At 45.5% G+C, this 13,216-nt stretch overlaps 1 protein-coding gene across 1 annotated transcript in view; it reads right to left on the reverse strand.

Annotated features, from left to right (window-relative positions):
- Nucleotides 1-13,216, reverse strand: part of COX6B1 (cytochrome c oxidase subunit 6B1) — a 14,054-nt gene continuing 838 nt past the window's right edge. Inside the window, exons 2-5 of the mRNA XM_041712416.2 lie at nucleotides 10,671-10,800; nucleotides 7,726-7,833; nucleotides 1,938-2,038; nucleotides 1-173 (exon numbers count right to left, since the gene is read on the reverse strand). Of these exons, the coding sequence (XP_041568350.1) occupies nucleotides 120-173; nucleotides 1,938-2,038; nucleotides 7,726-7,831 (261 nt within the window). The 5' untranslated portion in view covers nucleotides 7,832-7,833; nucleotides 10,671-10,800 and the 3' untranslated portion in view covers nucleotides 1-119. The remainder of the gene's footprint in view (nucleotides 174-1,937; nucleotides 2,039-7,725; nucleotides 7,834-10,670; nucleotides 10,801-13,216) is intronic.

The following is a 13,216-nucleotide window of genomic DNA, read 5'->3' on the forward strand; positions in this document are numbered from 1 at the left end:
CCAGTTTTTAACCCTTTATTGGCGGTGCCACCGCTCCGTGTCCCCTCCCCGGTCCCCCATCGGTGTCACCGGTGTCACTGATGTCACCTCCCGGTGTCACCTCCCCTCGGTGCCACCGCTCAGATCTTGCCGGGGAAGGTCCCCTCCTCACGGGCCTCGTCCCACGCGGTCACCTGGGACACAGGGGACATTTGGGGACATTTGGGGGGACTTGGGGACATTGGGTAGATTTTAGGGGACATTTGGGGGGATTGGTGACATTGGGGACATTGGGGACATTGGGGACATTGGGGACATTGGGGACATTGGGGACATTGGGGGGATTTGGGGGATTGGGGACATTGGGGACATTGGGGACATTGGGGACATTGGGGACATTGGGGACATTTGGGGGGATTGGGGGGGATTGGGGGGGTTGGGGACATTGGGGACATTGGGGACATTGGGGACATTGGGGGGATTGGGGACATTGGGGACATTGGGGACATTGGGGACATTGGGGGGATTGGGGACATTGGGGACATTGGGGGGATTGGGGACATTGGGGACATTGGGGACATTGGGGATAATGGGGACATTGGGGACATTGGGGACATTGGGGACATTGGGGTCATTTGGGGCATTGGGGACATTGGGGACATTGGGGACATTTGGGGGGACATTGGGGGGACATTGGGGGGACATTGGGGACATTGGGGACATTTGGGGGATTGGGGACATTGGGGACATTGGGGACATTGGGGACATTGGGGGGACATTGGGGACATTGGGGACATTTGGGGGATTGGGGACATTGGGGACATTGGGGACATTGGGGACATTGGGGGGACATTGGGGACATTGGGGACATTGGGGGGATTGGGGACATTGGGGACATTGGGGACATTGGGGGGACATTGGGGGGACATTGGGGACATTTTGGGGACATTGGGGACATTGGGGACATTTTGGGGACATTGGGGACATTGGGGACATTGGGGACATTGGGGACATTTTGGGGACATTGGGGGGGTTTGGGGACATTGGGGACATTGGGGACATTGGGGACATTGGGGACATTGGGGGGGTTTGGGGACATTGGGGGGGTTTGGGGACATTGGGGACATTTGGGATCATTTGGGGACACTGGGGACATTGGGGACATTGGGGACATTGGGGACATTGGGGGGATTTGGGACATTTGGGGACATTGGGGACATTGGGGGGATTTGGGACATTTGGGGACATTGGGGGGACATTGGGGACATTTGGGGACATTTGGGGGATTTGGGGACATTGGGGACATTGGGGCATTGGGGACATTTTCCGGGCCATTTGGGGACATTGGGGACATTTTAGGGACATTCGGGGACATTTTGGGGACATTTGTGGATTTTAGGGACATTTGGGGGGATTTGGGGACATTTTGGGGCGGTTTGGGGACATTTTAGGGGCATTTGGGGACATTCTGGGGACAATTGGGATCATTTGGGGGGATTTGGGGATTTTAGGGACATTTGGGGACATTTTGGGGACATTTGGGAGATTTGGGGACATTTTGGGGACATTTGGGGATTTTAGGGACATTCGGGGACATTTGGGGACATTTGTGGATTTTAGGGACATTGGGGCATTTTAGGGACATTTGGGGACATTTTGGGGACATTTTGGGGACATTTGGGGACATTGGGCGATTTGGTGCCATTGCTGCCATTTAATGACCTTTGATGACCTTTGCTGACCCCTGGTGACCCCTTGGTGACATTTGGTGACACTTGGTGACACTTGTGGCCATCACTCACCAGGGAGGTGTGTCACCTTGGTGCCATTTTGGGGACATTTGGGGACATTGAGGGGATTTGATACCATTGGCGCCATTTGCTGACCTTTGCTGACCTTTGGGTGACCCTTGGGGACATTTGGGGACATTTGGGGACATTGGGGACACTGTCACTCACCCAGGAGGTGGGACACAGGGACTTGTAGACGCGGAAGTACCACTGGCACGGGGTGACATCGGCGCCGCGGGCGGCCATGGCGCGCTGGCAGCGCTGGAAGTCTGGGGACAGAGGGGGGGATTTGGGGACATTTGGGGACATTTGGGGACATTGAGCAAAAAATGGGGAAAAATTGGGAAAAATTGGGGAAAAATTGGGAAAAATTGGGGAAAAATTGGGAAAAATGGGATTGGGGACATTGGGGACATTGGGGACATTGAGCAAAAATGGGGAAAAATTGGGAAAAATTGGGAAAAATTGGGGAAAAATTGGGAAAAATGGGATTGGGGACATTGGGGACATTGAGCAAAAATGGGGAAAAATTGGGGAAAAATTGGGGAAAAATTGGGAAAAATGGGATTGGGGACATTGGGGACATTGGGGACATTGGGGACATTGGGGACATTGGGGACATTGGGGGGATTGGGGACATTGGGGGGATTGGGGACATTGGGGAAAAATTGGGGGGATTGGGGGACATTGGGGGGACATTGGGGACATTGGGGACATTGAGCAAAAATGGGGAAAAATTGGGAAAAACTGGGGAAAAATTGGGAAAAATGGGATTGGGGACATTGGGGACATTTGGGGACATTGGGGACATTGGGGACATTGGGGACATTGGGGAAAAATTGGGGGAAATTTGGGAAAAATGGGATTGGGGACATTGGGGACATTGGGGACATTTTCGGGGATTTGGGGACATTTGGGGACATTGAGCAAAAATGGGGAAAAATTGGGAAAAATTGGGGGAAATTTGGGAAAAATGGGATTGGGGACATTGGGGACATTGGGGACATTGGGGACATTGGGGGGGTTTGGGGACATTTGGGTGGATTTGGAGACATTAGATAAAATTTGGGGGATTTGGGGACATTGGGGACATTTTGGGGGATTTGGGGACATTTGGGGACATTGAGCAAAAATGGGGAACAATGGGAAGAAATGGGGAAAAATTGGGAAAAATGGGATTGGGGACATTGGGGACGTTGGGGACATTTTTGGGGGATTTGGGGACACTTGGGGACATTGGGGACATTGGGAAAAAATGGGGAAAAATTGGGGGAAATTTGGGAAAAATGGGATTTGGGACATTGGGGACATTGGGGACATTTGGGGGAATTTGGAGACATTCAATAAAATTTGGGGGATTTGGGGACATTGGGGACATTTGGGGACATTGGGGGATTTGGGGACATTTGGGGACATTGAGCAAAAATGGGGAACAATTGGGAAAAATGGGATTGGGGACATTGGGGACATTTGGACACATTTGGGGACATTTGGGGACATTGAGGACATTTGGGGACATTTTCGGGGATTTGGGGACATTGGGGGACATTGAGCAAAAATGGGGAAAAATGGGGAAAAATTGGGGAAAAATTGGGAAAAATGGGATTGGGGACATTGGGGACATTGGGGGACATTGGGGACATTGGGGACATTGGGGAAAAATGGGAGAAAAATGGGAAAAATGGGATTTGGGACATTGGGGACATTTGGGTTCATTTGGGGACTTTGGGGGATTGGGAAAAAATGGGAGAAAAATGGGAAAAATGGGATTTGGGGACATTGGGGACATTGGGGACATTTTGGGGACATTGGGGACATTTGGGGACATTGGGGACATTTGGGGACAGTGGGGACAGTGGGGACATTGAGCAAAAATTGGGAAAAATTGGGAAAAAATGGGGAACAATAGGAAAAAATTGGGAAAAATGGGATTGGGGACATTGGGGACATTGGGGACATTGGGGACAGTGGGGACAGTGGGGACATTCAGCAAAAATGGGGAAAAATTGGGAAAAATTGGGGAAAAATTGGGAAAAATGGGATTGGGGACATTGGGGACATTGGGGACATTTGGGGGATTGGGAAAAAATGGGAGAAAAATGGGAAAAATGGGATTTGGGGACATTGGGGACATTGGGGACATTGAGCAAAAATGGGGAAAAATTGGGGAAAAATTGGGAAAAATGGGATTGGGGACATTGGGGACATTTGGGGTCATTTGGGGACATTGGGGACATTGGGAAAAAATGGGAGAAAAATGGGAAAAATGGGATTGGGGACATTGGGGACATTTGGGGACATTGGGGACATCGGGGAAAAATTGGGGGAAATTTGGGAAAAATAGGATTGGGGACATTGGGGACATTGGGGACATTGGGAAAAAATGGGAGAAAAATGGGAAAAATGGGATTTGGGACATTTGGGGACATTGGAGGGATTTGGGGACATTTGGGGGATTTGGGACATTGGGGACATTTTGGGGACATTTTGGGGACATTGGGAAAAATTGGGAAAAAATGGGGAACAATAGGAAAAAATTGGGAAAAATGGGATTGGGGACATCGGGGACATTGGGGACATTTTTGGGGGATTTGGGGACATTGGGGGGACATTTGGGGACATTTGGGGGGATTTGGGGACATTGGGGACGTTGGGGACATTGGGGGGACATTGGGGGGATTTGGGGACATTGGGGACATTGGGGGCATTTTTGGGGGATTTGGGGACATTTTGGGGACATTGGGGACATTTGGGGACATTGGGAAAAATTGGGGGAAATTTGGGAAAAATGGGATTGGGGACATTGAGGACATTTGGGGTCATTTGGGGACATTTGTGGGATTGGGAAAAAATGGGAGAAAAATGGGAAAAATGGGATTTGGGACATTGGGGACATTTTGGGGACATTGGGAAAAAATGGGAAAAAATGGGGAACAATAGGAAAAAATTGGGAAAAATGGGATTGGGGACATTGGGGACATTTTGGGGACATTTTTGGGGGATTTGGGGACATTGGGGACGTTGGGGAAAAATTGGGGGAAATTTGGGAAAAATGGGATTGGGGACATTGGGGACATTTGGGGACATTGGGGAAAAATTGGGAAAAATGGGATTGGGGACATTGGGGACATTTTTGGGGGATTTGGGGACATTTGCGGACATTTGGGGACATTGGGGACATTGGGGACATTGGGGACATTTTCGGGGATTTGGGGACATTGGGGACATTTGGGGACATTGAGCAAAAATGGGGAAAAATTGGGAAAAATTGGGGAAAAATTGGGAAAAATGGGATTGGGGACATTGGGGACATTGGGAAAAAATGGGAGAAAAATGGGAAAAATGGGATTGGGGACATTGGGGACATTTTGGGGACATTTTTGGGGGATTTGGGACATTTGGGGATTTGGGACATTTGGGGACATTGGGAAAAAATGGGGAAAAATTGGGAAAAATGGGATTTGGGGACATTGGGGACATTTGGGGACATTTGGGGACATTTGGGGACATTTTGGGACATTTTGGGACATCAGTCCCGCTCAGCCGTGGGCAGAGACAAAAAAAAAAAAAACAACCAAATTTGGGGATTTTGGGGGATTTTTGTGGATTTTTTTTTTTTTGATTTTGTGATTTTTTGGGTGGAATTTGGGGGATTTTAAGGAAGATTTTGGGGATAAAAAAACCCCCAAATTTGGGGATTTTGGGATTATTTTGGGATTTTTTTTGGGTCCTCCAGGTGGATTTTGGAGATTTGGGGATAAAAACCCCCAAATTTGGGGCATTTTGGGTTTTCTTTTTGGATTTTCGGGTTTTTTGGGTGGAATTTGGGGGATTTTAAGGAAGATTTTGGGGAAAAAAACCCACAAATTTGGGGATTTTGGGGCATTTTGGGGATTTTTTGGGGTCCCCAGGTGGATTTTTGGAGATTTGAGGGGAAATTTTGGGGATTAAAAACCCCAAATTTGGGGATTTTGGGGCATTTTTGGGATTTTTTTTTTGGATTTTGGGATTTTTTGGAGTCCCCCAGGTGGAATTTGGAGGATTTTAAGGAAGATCTTGGGAATAAAAAAAGCCAAATTTGGGGATTTTGGGAGATTTTTGTGGGGTTTTTTGGGGTGAATTTCGGGGATTTTGGGTTTTTTGGGGTGCCCAGGTGGATTTTGGGGTTCTCAGGTGGATTTTGGGGTGAATTTGGTTTTTTTTGGGGTGAATTTGGGTTTTTTGGCTCTTTCTAGGCACATTTAAGAGACTCTTAAAGCGGATTTTGGGGCTAAAAACCCCAAATTGGGATATTTTGGAGGATTTTCATGGGTTTTTTTGGGGTGAATTTCGGGGATTTTGGGTTTTTTGGGGTGCCCATGTGGATTTTGGGGTGAATTTGGGAATTTTGGGGTGAATTTGGGTTTTTTGGTCCCTTCCATGTGACTTTAAGAGACACTTAGGGCGGATTTTGGGGCTAAAAACCCCCAAATTTCGGCATTTTGGGTGATTTTCGTGGGGTTTTTTGGGGTGAATTTTGGGGATTTTGGGTTTTTTGGGGTGCTCAGGTGGAATTTGGGGTGAATTTGGGTTTTTTTGGGGTGAATTTGGGTTAATTTGGTCCCTTCCAGGCGCATTTAAGAGACACTTATGGTGGATTTTGGGGCTAAAAAATGCAAAATTTGAGGATTTTGGTCGATTTTCATGGGGTTTTTTGGGGTGAATTTCGGGGATTTTGGGTTTTTTGGGGTGCCCATGTGGATTTTGGGGTGAATTTGGGGATTTTTGGGGTTAATTTGGGTTTTTTTGGTCCCTTCCAGGTGACTTTAGGAGACTGTTTGGGCGGGTTTTGGGGATAAAAAACCCCAAATTTGGGGATTTTGGGGGATTTTCATGGGGTTTTTTGGGGTGAATTTCGGGGGTTTAAGGTTTTTGGGGTGCCCAGGTGGATTTTGGGGTGAATTTGGGTTTTTTTGGGGTGAATTTGGGGTTTTTTGGCTCTTTCCAAGCACATTTAGGAGACTCTTAGTGCGGATTTTGAGGCTAAAAACCCCCAAATTTCGGCATTTTGGGCGATTTTCGTGGGGTTTTTGGGGTGAATTTCGGGGATTTTGGGTTTTTTGGGGTGCCCATGCGGATTTTGGGGTGAATTTGGGAATTTTGGGGTGAATTTGGGAATTTTGGGGTGAATTTGGGTGATTTTTCTCCTTTCCAGTTGCATTTAAGAGACTCTCATTAAGGATTTTGGGGATAAAATTCTCCAAATTTGAGGATTTTGGGCGATTTTCGTGGGGTTTTTTGGGGTGAATTCTGGGGATTTTGGGTTTTTTGGGATGCCCATGTGGAATTTGGGGTGAATTTGGGTTTTTTTTGGGGTGAATTTGGGTTATTTTGGTCCCTTCCAGGCGCATTTAAGAGACACTTATGGTGGATTTTGGGGCTAAAAAACGCAAAATTTGAGGATTTTGGTCGATTTTCATGGGGTTTTTTGGGGTGAATTTCGGGGATTTTGGGTTTTTTGGGGTGCCCATGTGGATTTTGGGGAGAATTTGGGGTTTTTTTGGGTGAATTTGGGGTTTTTTTGGCTCTTTCTAGGCGCATTTAGGAGACTTGGAGAGGATTTTGGGGACAAAAAACCCCCAAATTTCGGCATTTTGGTAGATTTTTGTGGGTTTTTTTGGGGTGAATTTTGGGGATTTTGGGTTTTTTGGGGTGCCCAGGTGGATTTTGGGGTTCCCCAGGTGGATTTTGGGGTGAATTTGGGAATTTTGGGGTAAATTTGGGTTTTTTTGGTCCCTTCCATGTGACTTTAAGATACACTTAGGGAGGATTTTGGGGCTAAAAACCCCCAAATTTCGTCATTTTGGGCGATTTTGGTGGGGTTTTTTGGGGTGAATTTCGGGGATTTTGGGTTTTTTGGGTTGCCCAATCAGATTTTGGGGTGAATTTGGGGATTTTTGGGGTTTTTGGGCCTCACCCAGGTAGTTCTGCCAGCAGTTGCGGGTCTGGTTCTGGTTGGGGAAGCGGCTGTCGAACGGCGCCGTCTTGTACCGGCCCAGCTTGGCCCTGATGTCCTCAGCCATGCCTAATTTGCATAATTAACACCTTAATTAGCGCCCCCCCACATCCATCACCCCCCGGGCAGCGTTAATTAGCGGCCTGAGGGCGTTAATTGGGGTTAATTGCTGCGGGAATGGTGAATTTTTGGGGTCTTGTACCGGCCCAGCTTGGCCCTGATGTCCTCTGCCATGCCTAATTTGCATAATTAACACCTTAATTAGCGCCTCCTCGCATCCATCGCCCCCCGGGCAGCGTTAATTAGCGGCCTGAGGGGGTTAATTGGGGTTAATTGCTGCGGGAATGGTGAATTTTTGGGGTCTTGTACCGGCCCAGCTTGGCCCTGATGTCCTCTGCCATGCCTAATTTGCATAATTAACACCTTAATTAACACCCCCACACATCCATCACCCCTCGGGCGGCGTTAATTAGCGGCCTGAGGGGGTTAATTTGGGTTAATTGCTGCGGGAATGGTGAATTTTTGGGGGTTTTGGGTCGGCTGAGGTCGTTAATTAAGTTAATGAGCTGCTGGTTAATTAATTAAGCAGTTGGTTAGCGCTTAGTGGGTTAATTAGCACTCCAGGCTGCCAATTAACCCATTAATTAGCACTCCAAGCTGCCAATTAACCCGTTAATTATGAATTTATCATGCCCTCAATAATAAATAAGAATATAAAAAGCATTGAGTATTAAAAACTCATTAACAATACCAATTAACAGCTAATTAATTATCTAGCCAGCTCATTAAGAATTGGTAAGTTAATTACCAGTCTATTAGTTCATTATTAATTATCAGTAATTAGTTAGTTCCCCGACTGTTAATTAATGTCACAAAACCAAAAATAGCAAAACATGAAATTAAAAACAGAAATTAATTTGCACTAATTATCAAACGAGCAGCTAATTAATCACCTAATTAACAGCTTTTCAGCTAGTTAATGAATTATCCATCTGAGCTATTAATTAGCTGATTAACCATTAATTAATTCCAACATTCAACAATAAATAAAAGACCAAACCAAAAGTACAAACAACACATTGGCAGCTCATTAGTTATGCAAATAATCCACTAATTAATTAGTTATCAAGCTGCTTACCACCTGCTTAGTTAATCACCAGCACGGGCTGTTAATTAGTTAATTAATTACTAATTAATCTCAACAGGCAGTAACAAATAAAAAGAATAAATCACGGAACAGCAAAGATTGGAAACTCATTAGTTATGCAAATTAGCTGCTGGGTAATTAGTGCACAAACTGATTAACACCTGGTTTGTCACTTATCATTCCAGCTTGCTAATTAGCTCATTAATTACTAATTAACCCCACCCAACAACAACAAATAAAGACTAAAACGAGACTGACCACTGCAAACATCGACGGCTCGTTAATTATGCAAATGAGCAGCTAATTAATTAGCTACCAGGCTGATCGGTATTTAATCAGTTAATTAGCAGCCCAGCCAATTAACCAGGTCATTAACTACTAATTAATCTCCCCCACCAACGAGAAATGGAACAAAACAAAAGAGACAACAGAAAAAACGATGATGTCATTAATTATGCAAATGAGCAGCTAATTAATTAGCTACCCCATTGGTCAGTGTTTAATTAGTTAATTAGCAGCCCAGCCAATTAACCAGCGGGTTAATTACCAATTAACCCCCCCAGGAGCCACAACAGAACCGAACACTGAGGGGCAGTGGGGGCGGAGCTCATTGACTATGCAAATGAGCGGCGGGCTAATTTGCATAATTTATTCATGGCCTCCCAGTTCATTCAAACCAGTTCATTCCCAGTTCAAACCAGTTCAAACCAGTAACCCCAAACCCCCTCCCAGTACAAACCAGTAACCCCCAGTTCCGTCCCAGTTCATTCCCAGTTCAAACCAGTAACCCCCAGACGCCTCCCAGTACAAACCAGTTCATTCCCAGTTCGTCCCAGTAACCCCCAGACCCCTCCCAGTTCATCCCAGTAACCCCCCCCAGTGCTCCCAGTTCATCCCAGTAACCCCAAATCCTCTCCCAGTAACTCCCAGTTCATCCCAGTAACCCCAAACCCCCTCCCAGTATAAACCAGTAACGCTAAACCCCCTCCCAGTATAAACCAGTAACCTCCCCAGTGCTCCCAGTACAAACCAGTAACCCACAAATCTCCTCCCAGTTCAAACCAGTACAAACCAGTTCATTCCCAGTTCAAACCAGTTCAAACCAGTGACCCCAAACCCCCTCCCAGTCCCTCCCAGTCCATCCCAGTACAAACCAGTAACCCCCAAATCTCCTCCCAGTTCAAACCAGTAACCCCCAAACCCCCTCCCAGTCCATCCCAGTCCTTCCCAGTACAAACCAGTAACCCCCCCCAGTGCTCCCAGTACAAACCAGTAACCCCAAATCCCCTCCCAGTTCAAACCAGTAACCCCAAATCCCCTCCCAGTACAAACCAGTTCAAACCAGTAACCCCAAATCCTCTCCCAGTTCATCCCAGTTCAAACCAGTAACCCCCAAACCCCCTCCCAGTATAAACCAGTAACCCCCAAACCCCTCCCAGTTCATCCCAGTAACCCCCCGTCCCCTCCCAGTACAAACCAGTAACCCACAAACCCCCTCCCAGTCCCTCCCAGTACAAACCAGTGACCCCCCCCAGTGCTCCCAGTTCATCCCAGTAACCCCCAAATCCCCTCCCAGTTCAAACCAGTAACCCCCAGACCCCTCCCACTTCATTCCCAGTACAAACCAGTAACCCCCAGTACAAACCAGTAACTCCCAAACCCCCTCCCAGTCCCTCCCAGTCCCTCCCAGTACAAACCAGTAACTCCCAAACCCCCTCCCAGTCCCTCCCAGTCTGTCCCAGTCCATCCCAGTACAAACCAGTTCCCTCTCAAAGTCACCCCCGCGCGCCGCTCGCCGGAACCACCGAGTCACGCCGGAAGCTGCAGAGCGCCGGAAGTGACGTCACCGAACCACCACCGAGCGCCGCCCGCGGGCCGGAGCGGCTCCTCTGGAGGAATCATGGCGGCGGTCAGCCCGCCGGAAGTGACGTCACAGAGAACCAATTTCCCTTTTTTTTACCCCAAAATCCCCGTTTTTAAATCAAAATCAAAGTTTTTTACCCCAAATTCCCCATCTTTCCCCAAAATACCTGTTTTTTACCCCAAAATCCCCGGTTATACCCTAAATCCCGTTTTAATCCCAAAATACGCATTTTTTAGCCCAAAATCCCCATTTTTTACCCCCAAATCCCCATTTTTATCCCCAAATCCCACTTTTTGACCCTAAAATTCCCATTTTTAACCAAAATCCCCGGATTTACCCCAAATCCACAGCTCTTTACCCAAAAAAATCCCCATTTCCCCCACAAAATCTCCGATTTTACGCCAAAATTCCCATTTTTACTCCCAAATTCCCATTTTTACTCCAAAATTCCCATCTTTAACCACAAAATTCCCATTTTTTACCTCAAAATCCCCATTTTTTACTCAAAATCAAAGTTTTTTTCCCCCAAAATCCCCGATTATACCCCAAATCCCATTTTAACCCCAAAATACCCATTTTCCCCCCAAATCCCCATTTTTTACCCCCAAATCCCCAATTTTTTCCCCAAAAAAACCATTTTTCCCCCAAATCCCCATTTTTTTACCCCAAATCCCCATTTTTTTCCACAAATCCCTATTTTCCCCAAAATCTCCGATTTTACCCCCAAATCCCCATTTTTTAACCCCAAATCCCTGAATTTAAACAAAAAATCCCCATTTTTTACCCCAAATCCCCATTTTTACCCCAAATCCTCGGATTTTACCCTAAAATTCCCATTTTTAACCAAAATCCCCGGGTTTCACCCCAAATTCCCATATTTACCCCAAACCGCAGCTTTTTACCCCAAAAAAATCCCCATTTTCCCCACAAAATCTCCGATTTTACGCCAAAATTCCCATTTTTTTACCCCAAAATTCCCATTTTTAACTGCAAAATTCCCATTTTTTACCTCAAAATCCCCATTTTTTACTCAAAATCAAAGTTTTTTTACCCCAAAATCCCCGGTTATACCCTAAATCCTGTTTTAATCCCAAAATACCCATTTTTTATCCCAAAATACCCATTTTTTACCCCCAAATCCCCATTTTTTTCCCCTAAAATTCCCATTTTTAACCAAAATCCCCGGATTTACCCCAAATCCACAGCTCTTTACCCAAAAAAAATCCCCATTTTCCCCACAAAATCTCCCATTTTACGCCAAAATTCCCATTTTTACTCCCAAATTCCCATTTTTTACCCAAAATCAAAGTTTTTTTACCCCAAAATCCCCGATTATACCCCAAATCCCTTTTTAATCCCAAAATACGCATTTTTTAGCCCAAAATCCCCATTTTTTACCCCCAAATCCCCATTTTTTACCAAAAATCCCGATTTTTTTTCCAAATCCCCGATTTTACCCTAAATCCCCATTTTTTACCCAAAATTCCCATTTTTTTACCCCCAAATCCCCATTTTTTAACCAAAATCTTCATTTTTACTCCAAAATCGCCGATTTTACCCCAAAATCCACAATTTTTACCCCAAACCTTCGGGTTTTACCTGAGAATCCCCTTTTTGTACCCCAAAATCCCCGTTTTTACCTCAAAATCCTAATTTTGACCCAAAATCTCAATTTTTACCCCAAAATCCTCATTTTTTAACCCAAAAATGCCATTTTTTTACCCAAATCCCCGGGTTTTACCCAAAATCCCAATTTTTTAACCCAAAATCCCTGATTTTAAACAAAAAATCCCCAATTTTTACCCCAATGTCCCCAGTTTTACCCAAAATTCCCATTTTTTCCCAAAAATCCCAAATTTTTTACCCCCAAAATCCCAGGTTTTACCCCAAAATTCCCATATTTTTACCCCAAAATCCCCATTTTTAACTCAAAATCTTCATTTTTACCCCAAAATCCCCGATTTTACCCCAAAATCCTCATTTTTTACCCCCAAATTCCCGGTTTATCCCCAAAAATGCTGATTTTACCCCAAAATCTCCATTTTTAAACCAAAATCCCCATTTTTACCCCCAAATCCACATTTTTTCCCAAAATAACCATTTTCCCCCCAAAATTCCCAGGAAATTGGGGTAAAAATTCTGTGATTTTTATCCCAAAATCCCAATTTTTTAACCCTTAAATTCCCATTTTTAACCAAAATCCCCATTTTTTGTCCAAATATCCCAATTTTTACACAAAATCCCAATTTTTTTACCCAAAATCTCCATTTCTTACCCCTAAATCCCCATTTTTACCCCAAATCCTCGGATTTTACCCTAAAATCCCCACTTTTACCGAAAAATCCCCATTTTTACCCCAAAATCTCCATTTTTAACCAAAATCCCCATTTTTACCCCCAAATCCCCATTTTTTCCTCAAAATTCCCGATTTTTACATAAAA

Source organism: Taeniopygia guttata, chromosome 33, assembly GCF_048771995.1.
Source record: "Taeniopygia guttata chromosome 33, bTaeGut7.mat, whole genome shotgun sequence".
Lineage (NCBI taxonomy): Eukaryota > Metazoa > Chordata > Aves > Passeriformes > Estrildidae > Taeniopygia > Taeniopygia guttata.